The sequence below is a fragment of the Cotesia typhae genome, unplaced genomic scaffold (assembly GCF_013202065.1).
Source record: "Cotesia typhae breed Kobodo isofemale line unplaced genomic scaffold, CoteBio_Ctyphae contig_37, whole genome shotgun sequence".
Taxonomy (NCBI): Eukaryota; Metazoa; Arthropoda; class Insecta; order Hymenoptera; family Braconidae; genus Cotesia; species Cotesia typhae.
The window spans coordinates 410,225-430,034 of record NW_027423745.1 but is presented as its reverse complement, the minus strand read 5'-3'; the positions used below and the strand labels follow the sequence as shown (position 1 = coordinate 430,034).

The following is a 19,810-nucleotide window of genomic DNA, read 5'->3' as shown; positions in this document are numbered from 1 at the left end:
CATGCACATCGAAAAATATTTGCTTGAATGGTTTTTAAGGTCCCAAAAATGTTGAAATCTGTTTTAGATTTACCAGTTGAAAAATTGTGGTTCCTCTTTATCTCTTTGACACTTCTAATTTTATTTATAACCAGTTCAAAATAATAGCCGAATAAAAAAAAACATCAAACCGTATAAAATATTCATATATTAAAATGAAACTAAACCAAATTCTTTTAGATGCGTCAATACTTCATCTCAATGGGAGTCAGCAAATGACTATTCTCATGCCCGATGATTCGAGAACGCAAGCAGAAGAAATTTCTCTTCGCTTTCGAACATCTCAGCCAAGCGGATTATTATTAGCGACTAGTGCAGATTCTTCATCAGATTGCTTGCAATTGTATTTAGAAAATGGCGTCGCTAAGTTGAGGATTCACATTCAAAGTCATGAAAAGGTAATATGTGTTTTGTAAAATTATTCTACTTAATTTTTTTGGATACGAATAGGATTGAAGCAGTATCAATCAATTCAAGAAAAACATTTTCTCACTTGACCCGATAGGATTAAGTATGGATCTATCGAAAGATCACCTCAATTCATAACCGGACTCATATCATTTGATATGTTCATGTATATTATTAATTAAAGTAAGTCTTGAATGCCTTCTCTAAATGGCCAATAAGCGCTTGATTGTTTCCGTATAAGAAACTTATACTTAAAGTAATAAATGAGAACATGACAACGAATTTTTACTCTATTCTGAATAGTTTATTTCTTCCTTAATTTTAGCTGAACTTACAACTAGACTGCTTTCTGTCTAATGTACCGCGATAAATAATGTAATTCTCTGTATCGAGGTTATTAATCAGCGACTATGATATGAACAAATAACACCGTCAAATGTTTTATTATCTTGATATTCTCACTACCGTATTTATAATTATGGACCTCAATATTGTTTTCTCTTGCAAACAAATACTTTGTAAAAACCATATGATATCTGATACATACTATTCAATTTTTTTAGTTTTAAAGTTTTACCTCCACATTATATATATGGGTCATTCCACGTCAAATCGACCAATAGTTGGAATCGACCCGTTTCGATTTGGACGAATTTTGGTCAGAAGTTTTCTCTCATCATATTACGAAGTTCTGCCAAGCGAAAAAAAATAAAAAAATTTTTTTTTAAAGTTATGCAATTTTGAAAACATCACTAATTTTCCAATTTCTTAAACTTATTCGTCAAAGATCTCGAAAACTATTACAATTACTTTAATGATCTGAGCTAGGTTTTAAAGAAAATACATGAAGGTACCAAAAAAAATTTTTTTTGAAGAAATTTTCCAAAAATTCGCTTCTTGGGAAAATTTTGAAATTTCCAAAAGTACGTCTAATTGATTTCAAAAGATCCTGAATTTTTGAGTAGGGGTTTTTTTTGTTCAAAAGATATAAATTTTTGAATTTTAGGAAAAAATAATTTCTCTTTCTTTGGCATTGACTGGATAAGACAATGATAAATTCACTTGTAATTTTTAATTTTAAGGCTCAAAAATTTATTTTAATGGAAAAGAGTCAATAAAAAGAGAGTAAAATTGTCGTTTAAATTCATTTGGTAGTCAATGTACATTTATATTAGTTAAGACGTGACACACTCTGCCATCTACATGTTTGCTACCAATATTTTTCCACTAGATAATTACTATAAGATTTTCAAGAGGTCTCTATTATCTACATAGTGGCTATATTTCTAGGATTTACGAAGTTCGTTGTTTATATTGTATAAAGAAAAAAATAATTTACTGTGTATTTTTGTGATTAAAATTCTTTATTTATTAAAACTTCTTCATTTTGGATTTATAATATCAATCATGGAAAACAATAAATGTTCGATCGGAATATTTACAAGTAACGAATGCTGTGAGGGAAAATTGATTGATTGTAATGATTTTTCAGACGAAGATCGTATAACCTTAAATACACGAAGTGGTACAGTGGAAAATTTTATTTGTCATAAGCATGACGAACAATTTTGTAGAGATTACATTTTTAACCAAAAAGTGTGTGCTAATCCTTATAATATTCATGATTCTAATTTACGTAAATCATTGAGAATTATCACATTTGAATGGTATAATCGATTCAAAACTGTAGTTCCTTCTATTGCACCTGGACGTAAATTATGCATTTCATGTACGAAAAAAATCCGCTCTGAGTTAATAGATCAGAGAGTAATTGAATCGGAAACAACATATCATACTGAGAGCCCTAATGTCAGTGAAGATGAAAATCCCACAGTAGACTTAGCTTGCAATCCATCTGAGCCAATAATAACAACTGATCAAGATGAAACACCGACATCTTCTCAAATCTCGCTACTGATACAAGACAAAATATCTTCTAATTTATCTGAAAAATTAATGTTATCTAACCTTTCAGCTTCAAGTTCTGAAATCTGCACTTCAACAAGTGAAACTTTTACCCCAAATGAAATACATCTTTATCGTCTCAATACTGTTGCTAAAGTATTTAAATTATCTCCGATTAATAAAAAAGATTTGAATCGATCAAAAACCTACGCCCAGCACAAATATTGTAATATGAAATCTGAAATGCAAGAATGCTTTGAACAAATTATGGACAATACTTTTGATACGATTGAAAGTGACATTTTAATTTCTGATAATAACCCAGAATCGACCGGAAAAAAAATAATAGTCCAGTTAAAGAAAAAATTCGAAAATACCAGCAAGTTAAATGAAAAGTTACAAATTTTATCCGTTTTGCCATTAAGTTGGTCAACGGAAAAAATTGTAAATATTTTTGGAGCAACAACGTACATGGTCAAGAAAGTCAAACAACGAGTGAAAGAAGATGGTATCTTGTTTATTCCTGAGCGAAATCAAGGTCATTCATTGTTAAAAACAACGCAGGAAAAAATTCAAGAATTTTATAGAAATCAAGATGTCAGCAGAGAATTACCAGGTAAAAAAGAGTATAAATCCGTACATGAAAATGGTCAGCGTGTTCAAAAACAGAAACGTTTAATATGAGGCAACTTAAACGAAATTTTTCATCTGTTTAAAGAAAAATATCCATTTGAAAGAGTAGGTTTTTCAAAATTTGCGAATTTGAGACCACCTGAATGTGTTCTTGCCGGTGCATCCGGTACTCACGTGGTATGTGTTTGTCAAATTCAAGAAAATTTCAAACTCTTGTTCCATGGAGCAAAGCTTGGTAAACTTAAATTCAATGATGAAAATCAGCCATTCTTGTCGCATCTGGATTGTATGGACATGTTTATTTGTCAATCACCTACAAATGAGTGTTATTCCGGAGAATGCAATGACTGTCCCGGCTTGGAAAAATTGAAAACTATCTTAGAACACTTATTCATGGATAACTTTGTACACGAAATTACATACAATTAGTGGACTCAAATAGATCGATGTTCTTTAGAAACAATTATCAAACCAGCTGATAATTTTGTTGATATTTTTGTAGAATATATTCCGAAACTACTTTATCATGACTTGGTAGCTAAAAAACAGGCTGAGTATTTTCAAACTATAAAAGGAAACTTTGAAATCGGGCAAGTACTTGTTGCTGATTTTTCAGAAAATTATTCATTTTTGCTTCAAAATAGTGTTTAAGGAGTATATTGGAATAATGAGCAGGCAACAATCCATCCTTTTGCGTGTTATTATAGAATGACTGAAGAGAATAAAAGTGAAATTGTACCTCTCAATTTAGTAATAATTTCTGATAACTTAACTCACAATACAACTGCAGTTTACACTTTTCAAGAAGTACTGATATCGTTTCTCAAAAATCAAATTCCCGATATTTGTAAAATAATTTATTTCTCTGATGGCGCTGTATCTCAATATAAGAATAGTTATAATTTAGTCAATTTGGTGTATCATGAAGAAGACTTCCAAATAAAAGCCGAATGGCACTATTTTGCCACTTCCCATGGGAAAGGCCCAAGTGACGGTTTGGGTGAGTTAATCAAATGATTAATTAGCCGAGCTAATCTTCAACATCCTCCTGATAAACAAATCAAGACCGCCTGAGCAATTATATGAATGGACAAAGGACAATATTCAAGGAATAAATAGTTCTCATGTCTCAGATGAGCAAATTCGTAAAACAGAAAAAAAAACTGAGTCACAGGTTCAAAAACGTTTTACCAGTTAAGGGAATACGTGGATGCCATGCCGCAGTCCCTACTTCAAATGAAGTTCTGAGAGTGAAGCGCTTGTCATTATCTACAGAAGGAGAAAATTTTGTATTGAAAAACGTAGATGTCTATGAGTTTGTCGAGAAGTCCAGCATTCAAACTCGGTCAATTCAGCCATATTTTATTATGTATATTCGATTCATATAAAATTTCCATTGAAAAATAGCTTTCTAATAATACTATTTACTTTCAGATTGAGAAAAAGAAGTGCGAAATCAACACCACAGCAAGGGGCTAAGAAAAAACGATTATTCTAACACAATTATATCCAATTTAAAATCAAAATGTAGCTGAAAAACGAAAATAACACATTAATTTTTTAAATATCACATTAGTTTTTTATTGATTCTTTTGCATTAAAATAAATTTTTGAGCCTTAAAATTAAAAATTACAAGTGGATTTATCATTGTTTTATTCAGTCAATGCCAAAGAAAGATAATTTTTTTTTTTTTAATTCAAAAATTTATATCTTTTGAACAAAAAAAAACCCCTACTCAAAAATTTCAGGATCTTTTGAAATCAATTAGAGGTACTCTAGAAAAAAATTTGAGCGAAAAATTTGATGGCAGTCATCGACTTTTCCAATTTTGGAAATTTCAAAAGTTTCCCAAAAAGCGAATTTTTAAAAAATTTAATAAAAAAATTTTTTTTTGGTACCTTCAAGTATCCTCTTTAAAACCTAGCTCAGATCATTAGAGTAATTGTAATAGTTTTCAAGATCTTTGAAGAATAAGTAAGAAACAGGAAAATTAGTGAAGTTTTCAAAATTGCATAACTTTTGAAAAAAATTTTTTTATGTTTTTTCCCTTGGCAGAACTTCATAATATGATGAGAGAAAACTTCTGACTAAAATTCGTCCAAATCGAAAGGAGTCGATTCCAACTATTGGTTGATTTGACGTGGAATGACCGATATGCATATATGTAAGGCTAAATTTAAAAAATCGACTATTTCTTTTATGTAGTGAAAATTTTGTTCAGAATACCGAAAAAAAAAAATTAGGAAAACGGTTGACCCTGAAGGCCATCCCTGCAACTTCCCGCTACTTTCGGAATTAAGCGCTCGAAATTGCACTTGTTATATTTTTGAGCTTTTCGAGCTCAAGAATCTAATTTTCGTATAGTTTTGAGCTCTCTGAGCTCGAACGTTTCATAGGAGTTTAATGAATCATTATTTTTTTTTGTTTTTAAACCACAATAACTTTTGAATGCATTAATCGATTTTTACGCGGTTAGCGGCATTTGCGTCAGTTTCCCGAATTCTATGCTATACTTTCAAACACATATTGATTACACCGAATATTTTGGTGTAATCCGAAAAAAACACTTTTTGTTGATTTTTTTTGGTCAACGATAACTCACGAATGAATCAACCATTTTTGACTGGCTTGGTAACGACCGACGTGGTTTTTTGACGTTGAAAGCAGATTAGTTTTTGAAATTGATCGGTATAAATGTTTAAAAGTTATTCCAAAAAAAACACTTTTCAAAAAAATTTTTTTTGTAGTTTTTTTACAATTTCTCAAAATCTACTGATTTGAATCGGTTCAAATTCCTAAGAAATCTAAGTTTGGTCAAGCCCTTTCGAATGGCACCAACCGCGATTCGAAAATCCAGTTCTCATCAGATCTTGAAGTTTTGATGTCTCAGGAAGCTTCCCTGACGATTCCCGCGATGATGTCCTCGCGCGCGCGCGCGCGCGTGTGTGTGTGTGTGTGTGTGTGTGTGTGTGTGTGTGTTAGGGTGTTTCAAAAAAAGACGAATTTTTTTTTTCTTTTGGTGTCTAAAAATTGATAGTATACCTAAAAACAAAAATTTTGGCGCCCATGTGAGCTCTTAATATCAATAGTAAGATTTACCTGTATCCATTTCTTTATTTTCCATTTAAATAACACGGGAAAAATTTTTTAAAATTTTTAAATTTTTATTACTTTGGAACGGTTCATCGTAACAACAATCTGAAAAATGATATTAGTAGGAAATTTTACGCTCTACAAAAAACGTTTGGAGACCAAAGTTCCTCAGATTAACGGCTTCAAAGATATCCGCGGTCAAAGATAACACTAAGAAAAAATTTCAAATATTTTCCAATAAAATTACAAAAAAAAATATCACATGCTAAATTTTTATTATTTTTTATGTTAAATTACTTTAATTCCGTTAACCTGAGACTGTAAACTTTTTTTTTTTACTAAGTAATGCAATACTTAACTCACGAAATGCACTAATATATAAATATAAACGTTAAAAATGTCACATAAATGATTTTTTGGTCTTTCTTATAACAAATTTATTTTATATTTTATAAAATTTATAAATTTTTGTAAGAGAAAAATGTAAAGTTCCTTATTACACAAACTCACCAAACACTCATCATTGCATATTATTCAAAATAATATGAAAATTCTGTAAATACGTTAAATCAATTAAATCTACTATAAAACTTGATCAAATGTTTTTTATTTGAAAAATATCAACAGAGCTTTATTTAGCTCTGTCGGTACAGAGTATTATACTCATTTAATTTGAGTGTTATAGCTAATAAGATCTGTGTTGGTAAGCCTGGTTGTTCGGTAATAACTTCATTTAGTTGCTTTGCTCTCAACGCTTTACTATATCTTCTCGTCATTGTCTTTGTTCATTGATACTGACTGTTTTTTCAATCCGTTATATTATTAATTTAATTAGTTGAAATGTATTAGTTATAAATTTTGTGACCATAATGGTGAAAACAGTGTACGTGATTGGTGATGTGTTAAGTGAATTAGTTGGAAAAAAATTACCCTTTCTGAAAGAGGTTATGTCGCTTTTATTTTATTATCTTGGTACGAAAAATTTTTCAGTTAAAGAAAGTATATCAATCACTATCAACAAAGTTTTTGAAATTTGGTGTGCGGCACAAATCCCGACAAGAGAGAAAAGATCTGCTTTTTTGAAACTAATCTCAAATCACAATCGATGGAAGAATTTACAAAAAAACCGTAAAATGAAAAAGTCAAAGTCTCAAAAAAAAAAAAGGAATCCGTTTTTCAGGATGAATTAAATAAACTATTTGATGTAGCTCATGCGGATGTTTTAAATATACTGGACAAAGAAAAAAGATTATTTTATTTGGGACAAAAATCTTCCAGTCGACGTGGTTTTATTTTATATAATTCTCAACCAATTTTAGAAGATGTCGAAGACATGGATGTTGATATCAGAATTTATGATAATAATAACAATAATAGTGATAATAATAGTGAAGAGAACATTGATAGCAATGATAAAAACTATAATAATAATGGTAATGATAGTAATAATAATGTCGGAGAGTTTGATAACGACAATGTCAACTATTATTGTGCAGTTGAGACTGATGATGTTGCTAATCATAAAATATCAAGTCATCCATCTCAATTATCCCAGAAATCTTTGGAAAGTAATACTTCTCATATAATCTCTGATTATGAAGATGAAATGCGAAAACAACAAGTTCCAAAAATTGATATAATGACACCAGAACTTGCTGCGGCTTTGGATAGAGCTAACGTGACTAGTAGGATGGCGACTTACATTATTGCTGCTTTATTATCTAGCTTGAACATTGATTGTGCAAGCGTAAACTTTAGTCATGTGACTATTCACCGAGCAAGGGAAGAATTCCGGAAAGAAGCGGCGTTAAATCTGAAGACTAATCTGGAAACTGACAATTATGTACTACATTTTGATGGAAAACTGTTATCAGATATTACAGGTACAGAACAAGTTGACCGGCTTCCGATTATTTTATCATCATCAGGTAAATTTCAACTGTTAGGAGTTCCTAAACTAGAATCTGGGACTGGACAAAACCAAGCTTCGGCTATTATTAAAACAGTAAAACAATGGGATATTAATACTGACAACATCAAAGCATTGTGTTCTGATACTACGGCGTCAAATACGGGTAAATAATTTACTAATAAAAAAAATATAACATGGTTGATTACCGTAATGTTTAAATGCTAAATCAAATCAGATTTTTAGTATTAACCATTAATTTCCAAGTTATGAGTTATTTTTTTTTTCAAATTGAAAAGATTTCTCCGTACTACTCTAAAAAATCGATACTTCACTAGCAATTCTCATTTTATTTTTCAGGAATCAGAAATGGTGCGTGTGTATTAGTAGAAAAGGCTCTTAGTAGAAAACTGTTGTACTTGCCATGCCGACACCATATTTTTGAAATTGTTCTTCGAAGTGCATTTGAAGTATACTGGCCTGCTTCGTCTGGCCCAAACGTTCCAATTTATCAGAGATTTAAAAAGAAGTGGGATGAAATTGACCAATCAAACTTTACGGCTGGTATTTGTGACAAAAAAGTTTTGGAAGTAATAACACCAATCAAAGATGAGATTTTGAAATTCGTTAATAATCAAATAGAAGTAAAATTTTTTAATCCAGCACTGAAGAATTATTAACTGACGTTAAAGTGGAAAAGAAAAATGTATAAAGTTCAGTAAAATTGAGGAGCTGATTTTCAAAAGGGTATCTTTTCATATTTTAAAATACCAGTTTTCTGAACTTTTAAATACTAATTACTTTGAGAATTATGAACATTTATAAATGAAAATCGAATTGCAGCTTCATAACCGATTGCACTTTATAGCTAAATTAAAAAAAGTTCAATACAAATATTTATAATTGAAGATAACTAGTTTTTTGTCTCGATTAATCAAAAATCAAAAGATACCCTTTTGAAAATAAGCTCCTCAATTATCAATTTTACTCTGATTAATTAACTTGCCGTCGTGATTAAAAATATTGAAAATCAGTTTCACATGACTGTTATACTTTCAATCATCTTTAACGATTAAAATTGCGTTTGTAAAATATTTTAAAACTTTTACCTTACATCAGTTAATAATAATTAGTCTTCTCAACTTTGAAATTGAGATATAATCAATTTCATTTTGACTTATAACTTTTTTTGTAGATGGATCATTGTCGAGACGATTACCGTGAACTTCTGGAATTATCATTAATATTTTTGGGTACTACTACCACAAATATTACATTTAAGCATCCTGGACCGGTCCATCATGCAAGGTGGATGGCTAAAGCAATATATAGTTTAAAAATTTTTTTATTCAGAAATGAATTTCATCTTACTAAATCGGAAACAGATGGATTACGAGAACTTTGTTTATTTATCATAATATTCTATTTAAAAGCTTGGTTCACTGCGCCGTGTGCTATAACAACACCTAATAATGATTTAACTTTGATTAAAGAATTAATTTCATATGAAAGATTTAATAATAGTCTTTCACACACATGCTGACAAAAATTAGCCGATCACTTGTGGTATTTAAACAACGAGCTGTCTGTTTTATCTCTCTTTGATAAAAATGTTTCAGTTGGAACAAAAAAAAGAATAGTTCATGCTCTTAAAAACTGTAAAGCCAATGAAACTGCAACAAATCGTTTTATAATAGATAAGAAAAATTTAGAGTCCTTATTAAATAAAGATCTTAGTCAATTTGTGTCTATGAGATCGATTAATATATTTGAATCGTTCGATTTGTCGTATGAGTTCATTGATGAGGATGTTACTTTGTGGCCTCAGAATCCGAATTTCTTAGAAAACTTGGAGTATTTCGGGAAACTTCAAGTTGTGAATGATGTAGCAGAACGCCGCATGGCATTGATAGAGCAGTATAATCGATGCTTAACGAAAGATAAAGAACAGCTTCAATATTTGTTGCAAGTAGTGACAGAACATAGAAAACAATATCCTAATTGCAATAAAAGTAATTTTATAAAACTGTAATATTTTCAAGTTGAAAAATTGTTGTAACAAGTTGTAAATATAGTTTTTTGTTATAAAGAATTAATTGTTCAATTAAATTTCTTAATATTTAGTAAAAAAAAAAAATAAATTTGTTATAAAAGAGACCAAAAAATCATTTATAAGATATTTTTAACGTTTATATTTATATATTATTGCATTTCGTGAGTTAAGTATTGAATTAATTAGTAAAAAAAAAAAGTTTACAGTCTCAGGTTAACGGAATTGAAGTAATTTAACATAAAAAATAATAAAAATATAGCATATGATATTTTTTTTGTAGTTTTATTGGAAAATATTATAAATTTTTTATTAGTGTTATCTTTGACCGCGGATATCTTTGAAGCCGTTAATCTGAGGAACTTTGGTCTTCAAACGTTTTTTGTAGAGCGTAAAATTTCCTACAAATATCATTTTTCATATTGTTGTTACGATGAACCGTTCCAAAGTAATAAAAATTAAAAAATTAAAAAAAATTTTTCCCGTGTTATTAAATGGAAAATAAAGAAATGGATACAGGCAAATCTTACTAATGATATTAAGAGCTCACATGGGCGCCAAAATTTTTGTTTTTAGGTATACCATCAATTTTTAGACACCAAAAGAAAAAAAAAATTCGTCTTTTTTTGAAACACCCTTGTGTGTGTGTGTGTGTGTGTGTGTGTGTGTGTGTGTGTGTGTGTGTGTGTGTGTGTGTGTGTGTGTGTGTGTGTGTGTGTGTGTGTGTGTGTGTGACTATGTGACTCGCTTATAACTTTTGAACGACTGAACCGATCGGAACGAACTAAACGGCGTTCTGAACAGTTCCCTCGAACTTAGATTTCCTGAAAATTTGGACCTATTAGGACCGATAGATTTTAAGAAATCTTGAAAAATCTCAAAAAAAAAATAAGAAAAAAATCATTTTCAAAAGTGGTTTTTTTTGGAATATCTTTCAAACCGCTTTATAGATCAACTTCAAAAACTAAATCGCCCTTAAGCTCGATAAACCACTCCGATCGTCGCCAATCCGGTCAAAATCGGTTCATTCGTTCGAGAGATATCGTGAACGAAAGAAAATCTAAAAAAGTGTTTTTTTGACATAACTTCGTCATTTCTTTCCGGATCGTTTCTGGTAAAAGAGAATCAATTTAGAGCTCAAAAATCCGCATCGATCGCCGCCAAAATCGGGGAAATCAGTTGATTGCTTCGAGAGATATCCTCGATAAAATATTTGGAAACAAATGTTTTTTTAACATTTTTTGGAATACGTTTTAAACGGCTCTATTGATCAACTCCAATAACTAATCTGCCCTTAAGCTTGGAAAACCACATCGATCGCCACTTAGCTGGACGAAATTGATTGTTTCGTTCAAGAGATATCATGAACGAAAAATTTTAAGATAAATGTTTTTTTTTTTTTTTTTATATAACACGAAAATTTTTTAACAAATTTCCAACAAATTTCTTCTATCGTTTCTTCCAGAAAATTTGAAACACTACAACAATCACGATCAACCATTCAAAAATCGATAAATTCGTTCAAAAATATAAATTTTTCAAAACACTAAAAAAGTGTGATTTCTTAGAATTATCTAATTACTAAACAAATTGATTTTTGCGATCATACAACAAATTTAAAATTGGTTTTTTTTTCTTTTTGTTTTCGTTCGTAATGAATGAATTTTATGTTTAGTCGACTTTTCATGAATAAATTTGTTGTGTTTGAAATTGTGGTATAATAAAAAAACCGACATTGAATACGATTTTCAAACGAAATTATATGATTGTATTACAATACATCGTCGTTAAAAAAAGGGCATAGCCGGTTAAATATGGGAAATCTGTCCCCATGGCTTTTTTGACTCACACTTAGGGGATCGATTTGGCATCAAATAAAAATAATTCACACCAATTTTTAGCCCTTTAACTCAAACGACGTTCGAGGTTTTCAAAAAAACCTGTTTTTTTTATTTTAATTTTATTTTTATACTGAAATTCGGAGTTAATCGATGGTGATTTTTTTTCTTATTCTTAGGATCCTTAAACATAAAAATATCGTATGATCATAGTTTTTTAACGAAAAGTCGATTTTTAATGAAGAAAAGAAAATTCAAATCTTGTCTTTTTTAGGGTTTTTGAAATATGTCAATCACCAAAATTTGTCAGAACATGTATTTTATACCCATCGACACTCAGGAATTTTTTCAGAGTTTTTGGTGGTGGAACAATGTCAAAAAAATTAAAGTCATTTTGTTCCTGAAATTCGGCGTTTTAACGCACTTTTATTTTTTTTTTTGCTTGAAAAAGTACGTAGAAAACTTTTTTTTGCTCTAAAACGACTATGTATTTCAAAATTAGCGCCAACTCGGTGCTTTGGAAAGTCATCTACCGGGATTTCCGGAATCTAACGATCATATCTATTAAGGTTTTGTTTGTTCAGGTAACCTCAAAATAAAGTAATCTTTATGATTAATTCATTGTATATATTGAATAACAGTTGTTAATTAATTCAGGGCTTTTATATTGAAACTATATTTAAGTTTTACGATCGAACAATATTGGAGTATCATTGTTGATGTTAATGCATCTCTTTTCATTTTACAAGATATATATTTTTATTATTACATAGCGTATCAGTTGTTTACATTTATTCAAGTGAGTAAAGCTTTACATTTTATTTGTTTATATATTTTCGAATTTGTAACCTATAATTTAAACTTGATTTCAGAATGGATTTTGGGAAAAAATGTGTTAATTGAAATGTATATTTACGTAAAATATCTGGCTTTAAACAGATTATTGCGACAGTTGATGAGGCTAATAATGCGACAGAATAAATTGGAAAGCGTGTCTTTATAAATGATACCTTTTGTAATAAGTGTCAAGTTATTTTAACAAAACCACCTACGCCAAAAAAGACTCAAGATTTATCTGCAGATCGAGTGAATGTCGAAAGTCAGCCTATTTTTTCTCAATCATCATCCACAACCGTTTCGTCTGTATCATCATCTGAAGATCCTTCATATGTTAATCAAGAAAAATTGAGGAAGAGTTAGAATTTATAGATTTGAGTTTTCCCAGAATCATATCGACACACAAATACTGTTGCCTTTGTGGATCATCAACAAATATCATGATAGTTCCGTTTGAAGCACGTAAGCAAGTCTTTTCCAAAAGACAACTCTTTATTCCCCAAAGAAATCGGTGTTGTAAAGATCATATCATTAAAAAACGGTTCTATAATGAAGATATCAATACTTTCCGAATCAATTCTAATACCAGTGTATTTGAAGTAAATGATTTTGAAAAATTACTTGGGCAGTTAGCTATTGGTACTGATTCGTCCATAATTGATAAAATTGGAGATCACTCGTTTTCAGAAAAACAGTTAGAGTTATTTACGGGTCTAAGCTGGGATGAATTGATAAAACTTAGTGAAATGTTAACGTCAATGAGAAAATCAGTCTATCGTAATGTCTTTCAAGCTCTTGCTGTTTTTTTATTCAAATTACGTACTGGAAATTCAAACGCAGTGATATCTTCCGTTTTTGGCTTAGCTCGAGATCAAATGGTGTCAGACTATTGTGATGAAGTAATATCTTCGTTTGAAAAAGATGTTTTGCCTCACTGTTTTGGAATCCATGCTATCAGCCGAGAAATATTACTCGCCAATACTTCAAATACTGCTAAAAAGTTGAATCAAGTAAGAGATGACCAGTTGATATTCATTTGCGATGCTACATATATTCGTCATCAAAAAAGTACAAATAATGAATATCAGAGGAAATCATATTCTGGTCAAAAGAAAGTCCCTCTGTGTAAACCATTCACGATATGCACTACGAATCGTTTCGTTATAGACATGCTTAGGCCATACAGCTAATATGAACGATGCTGAAATAATGAAAGTCATTTTAAATGACCCAAATGGTCTGATTAAGTTGCTGAAAAAAGATGACATTATTGTAGTTGATCGTGGTTTTCGGGATGTAATAGCACATTTAGAAGAATCTGGCTTCAAAGTGCTAATGCCTGCCCTTAAAGGAAAACGTAATCAACTGACCACAAATGAATCAAATGAATCCCGTTTCGTTACTAAAGTCCGTTGGGTTTTTGAAGCAGTTCATGGCATAATCAAACAAAAGTATAGGCTTTTAGATTATAAATTGGACAACAAATTGCTTCCAAGGATGAGTGTTTTTTGCAGAATAGCTTGTTTTTTAGACAATGAATTTGGTACGAGACTTGATTCTGATCTCGACCTTTCTGAAAAAATTATTGCTGCCATAAACTCAAAAAAAGACCATGATAATACCTTAGCCTCGGAGGTAGAAACGAATCATTGGGCAAGCAGAAAAGTTCCTTTTGCAGCAATAACTTCAGATTTATTAACTGATTTTCCTGAATTAACTGAACATGAACTCAAAATTCTTTTTACTAGATCATATCAAATGTCTCAAGCGGTGCCGTACTTAGCTGAAATGGTGGATGAAAACGGAATGCTGAAGCTTCATTACTTACTGATCACTCCTAATATTATAAAATTTGAGGTCAGATCTCGACACATTAATTCAAAAACATATCGTTGTTTTATTGAATATCAGCCAGACAAGAATGATATCTCTGGAATAACCTGATATTGTTGTGACTGTGCAAATGGTAGATGTACTGTTCGATGTTGCTCACACATTGCTGCTATTATTTATTATTTATCTTACGCTCGATATTTAGCTAAAGTTGTAAAACCTGCTGAGATACTTAGTCGTCTGTTTATCGATGAGAAAATTAGTGTCGTAGTGAATGAAGACTAATCAAGTTATTGTTTCTATTAAAATTTTTATTTTTGTTGTATCATAATTCAAAATTATTCCCGGTTGTCTGGAAAAATATAAAATTCACCTCCAAATGTGTTTTGAATTATTTATAGCCTTTTTACATACTTCATGTTCCTGATTTATTATGTTTATCTTTTGAAAAGATAAATTTCTGTTAAAAAAGAAATTTTCTACGTACTTTTTCAAGCAAAAAAAAAATAAAAGTGCGTTAAAACGCCGAATTTCAGGAAAAAAATGACTTTTTAATTTTTTTGACATTGTTCCACCACTTCAAAAAATCTGAAAAAATTCCTGAGTGTCGAGGGGTGTAAAATACATGTTCTGACAAATTTTGGTGATTGACATATTTCAATGTTACGTTCCCAAATTTTGGGTGTAATTAAATTTTAAATTTAAATAATTTATTTAAATGTCCAGATTTTGACCTCGTTAGGAAGTCGATAGACTCCAGGTGGGTCGTGTCACTGATTTATCCGCGAAGTACTTTTTAAATATACATAATTTAATAATTCTCATTTTTAATTTATAAATAAAATATATTTTAATATTTTACTTTTGTTTTACCTGCCTACAGGTAGATAATGGGTAGAGTGCCTGAACGCTGGCTAGCGCTCTGGGCAATTTCACCAGGGTGAGAACAGCTAATAAGCGCTCTTACCCTGGGGGTAATAGTTAGGATATTTTTGGATAGGATACCCGAACGCTGGCTAGCGCTCGAGGTAAAGGAACCAGGGTGAAACGCTGATAAGCGCTCTCAACCCTGGTTGAAGGTTTTAATAAGTACCCATTTTAATCGATTGACAATTAAAAAAGAAGTATTTATTAATAAGGAATTGGCAGGTTCAGCCTCGGACCAGCAGAGATTCCTCCTCTGCTAAGTCCTCGGACTGACTGTTCCAGAGGAAGTCTGGAGACAGAATGTATCTACAATAATAATTACAATGAGTTTTATAATGAATTTAAGCAACGTTGCATCTCAGGTTACCCTATGAGAACATCAACGCAGTCCAAAACCCACAACGTAGACTGTTTAGTCTACTAGACTGCGTTGACGTTCTATAAATCTGTTATCTCGAGGTATTTCCGTTACGAAATACCTCGGATCATAATTAAATGATTTAAATAATTATTTAATGATTTTTAAAACAGATTTATAAAACTTTAAATAAATTTAAAATTTACGAGAACGTAACATCAAAAACCCTAAAAAAAAACAAGATTTGAATTTTCTTTTCTTCATTAAAAATCGACTTTTCGTTGAAAAACGATGATCATACGATATTTTTATGTTTAAGGATCCTAAGAATAAGAAAGAAAATCACCATCGATTAACTCCTAATTTCAGTATAAAAATAAAATTAAAATAAAAAAACAGGTTTTTTTTTAAATCTCGAACGTCGTTTGAGTTAAAGGGCTAAAAATTGGTGTGAATTATTTTTATTTGATGCCAAATTGATCCCCTAAGTGTGAGTCAAAAAAGCCATGGGGGCAGATTTCCCATATTTAACCGGCTATGCCCTTTTAATGGAAAATAGCATTATATATATGTTATCCGATCAAAAATTAATTAGAAATAAATAAAAATAAAAAAAGAGCTAAATAAAATTTTCAAATTTAAAAATCTACGTAATTCAGTATTGATTCATTATAAAATCAAAATATTGCACATACATATAGAGCAAATATACTCTCAATAGTTGGATCTTTTTTCAACACTTACCTTTTGATAAATATTCTTTCACCAAAATTTAAATCAACGTATTATTTAAAAGTTCAATAATTTATTTTTTTTCTGTCTACTGCTATATTCTGTTCAATTATTTATTTATTGTTTTTCGTAGTTTTTTTGAGATTTCTGAAAATCTACTGGTCTGGATTGGTCCGAACCATATTCAAAATCTAAGTCCAGTCAAGCCCTTTCGATTGGCGTCAACCGCGATAGAATCAGTTAAGCTGTTCGAAAGTGATAAGAGGTTTACATACATCTCCACACACACACACACACACACACACACACACACAGACACACACACACACACACACACACACACACACACACACATCATCGCGGGAATAGTCAGGGAAGCTTCCTAGGACCTCAAAACGTCAAGATCTGATGAGAAGTCGATTTTCGAAAAACTGGCTGAAACCAATAACTTCCCGATTTTCGAAAATTTTCAACTTTCTTAGCGGGAAGTTAAATAAACGCCAGTTTAACGAACAACTCTTAATTTTAATATTAAAATGTCCCGCATCACGCTTTTCCATTCCCCATTCAAATAACGTGAAAAAAACTGATTCTTCAAGTTTGGAAATTTGTAGCAACTAATCATTAAAATAGTAAACTATGACATGTTTTTAAAAAAAATCAAATGCCCTCCAAAGAAGGTCGCTTACAAATTTTTGATAAATGCATTCCTTTAAAAGTTATTCAATGTCAAAGTTAAAATTACTGTAAATTGTAAGCAATTTTCACGTTTTTAGAGCATCTATTATACTTATTATAATATTATGTCAGAAATAAGCTTTTTTAAAAAAATTTCGGTTTTAAAGAGTTCCACAAATTTTTTTCTTCTTTTGGTTATTGATTTACATTAAATATGCTTTATATTATAATTAATGCATATGATAATAAAGTTAGTATGATCTTAAAATTATAAAGTATGATGTTAGAATTATTAATTTCTACTTACGTATTGAATAGATTTTATTCATTACGTTTTTAGTTGAGCTACCATGCAAATTTTACCTTTTGTTGGACATTAGAAAAAATGCATGCATTCCGAGTCGAAATATAAATTCCAAATCGAATCTGAAAATGTTTAGTGAGACTTTCGAGGGCCAATTCGGAATTTTAAGATAGATTTCAATGTAGGAAGTGTTACGTTCTCAAAATTTGAGATCCTTAATTTTAATTATCCTTTAGGCTTAGCCACGTTAGGTAGTTGACAGGCTCCAAGTGGGATTTGTCACTAAACACTTTCTCAAAATTATAAGAACTTTAGGAATGGTTTTAACATTAATGATTAATTCACCCAAGGTTAACAACTGATTAACTATATTTTAAACTTCAAAATTTGGTGAAGTCAGTTCATCTCCGGACATAGTCCGGGGCCGAAGGTGTTCATCAGCTGACTTACTCAGGCTGACTGCTCTGGATTTGCATCCAGAGTACAAATAAAAGAATTATAATAATTAATAAAATTGACTACTTTGCATCTCAGGTTACCCGAAAGAAGTTGTCGAAGTCCAGCTCTCACGATGTTTAGGCTAGAGCCCGGCGATTCTCTTATTACAAGTGATTTCCGTTACTTCGCTGATGATGAATTTTATTCATCACCAACGAAGCAGTTAAAATTTTTTAATTAAAAATTGATTAAAATATTATAAATTTAACGGGAAAGTAACACTTCGAGTAGAAGTACATGTGGGGGATATGCGTGTCTGAACGTAGCGTGCAGGTGAGTTGAGCGCATGTCCGGCTTGGGACCGGATTATTATAAAAGGAAGTCGTTTGGAAGTCCTCAGGGAGGACGGACGTACCGTCGCTGCTAGGCTCTTGTAGAGTGAGCATAGTTTGAGAGTCTAGTGAGTCTCTCGTACCCAAGCTGGCGTGCCTCACGCGTGCTGTTACCGCAGAACATTAGCTTGAGTCATTGTCTTTGTTTCGTGTCGTTTTAGAAGTGCTTCCGCAATATTTTATATGTCGATTTAATTTATTTTCCGATTATTAAGGTTAAGTATTAGTTTGAGAGTACTGATTAGAGTACTAGCTATCGTTTAGTCCCATTTTGTGTGGAAATTATTTTCCCTGAGAGACCGAATCACGACCCTTTCTTCATAACCAGCATAACTGAGCAACACCGAGGTATTCCGTTACCGTCAAGGTCTATCTTGGTTTTCTAGGAACATGAAATTTGTTTATCTTATCCCGGTTGCCAATACCGGTGAAACAAAAGTCGGCTGGCGCCTGTCGGGGTTCCTGGAGAATCGAGAAACGGCTGAGATGGACGAAGTGCAACGTAGTGAATTATAGTTTGTTTTTTTTTTAGATCTACCGTTGGGAAAAATCTACGTTATAAAATAGAACTTCAGAATCTACGTTTGAGCCTTAAAACTCTCACAATTTTCTTTTACCTTTTTATTGTCATTTATTCTGAATGAATATGGCACTATTGTTGTTTTAATCTTTCCTGTATTTTTAATTAATCAAATGGTTTTATCTGATGGAATTAATTAAACGTAATCAAGGTGTAAAATTTTTTGGCAGTAGTACAAGTGGTTCTACAACTATTTTTTTTCAATTTTATTTTGAATGTACTTTTTGAAAAAATACACAAAAAAAATTAAATATAATAAATTTGACAAAATTTCCGGGTTTTTCGAGTGAAATCGTTATTTTTTCAAATTATGTCATGTCTTTTTTTTTTATTTAATCAATTTGACAACTGTTCTTGCGCAACCCGGATAGGCTGAATTTTTTCTTATTTGAAAATAAAACATTAGATTTCTAAAAATGAGCAACTTTTTTTTTTAACGTTCTGCCAAATTTTAAATTTATTTAAAATTTTATTAATAAACATTAAAAATATTAATTAAAACAAGGTTGAAAAATTGCTAAAAAATAATAACTATCCACCTGGCCTAATTTACACGATATTGAATAATTATCAGAGAGATAAAAATATACAGGATAAAAAACTGGAAATTAAAAAGTTTAGTAGATTTCCCTTTATCAACTCCGTACCATATCAAATTAACAAATGCTTCAATAAAACAAATATAAAATTTGGGATTCATAATTTAGTGAAATTGAATTCCATCTATACATATATATATATACATATATATATATATACATCTATACATCTATCCATATATACAAGGTTAAAAGATAAAGTTGATAAATGGGAACAGTCTCAAGTAGTTTACAAAATACTGTGTGAGTGTGGGAA

General features: G+C 30.8%; 1 protein-coding gene and 1 long non-coding RNA gene across 2 annotated transcripts in view; one reads left to right on the top strand and one right to left on the bottom strand.

The window, feature by feature from the left end:
• LOC141526874 (neurexin 1-like) overlaps positions 1–19,810 on the top strand; it is a 703,605-nt gene that overhangs the window by 295,416 nt on the left and 388,379 nt on the right. The window contains exon 10 of the mRNA XM_074242012.1: positions 220–437. Coding sequence (XP_074098113.1) covers positions 220–437 — 218 coding nt within the window. The remainder of the gene's footprint in view (positions 1–219; positions 438–19,810) is intronic.
• LOC141526878 (uncharacterized) overlaps positions 1–19,810 on the bottom strand; it is a 254,810-nt gene that overhangs the window by 212,685 nt on the left and 22,315 nt on the right. The gene's annotated exons all lie outside the window — the stretch shown is intronic.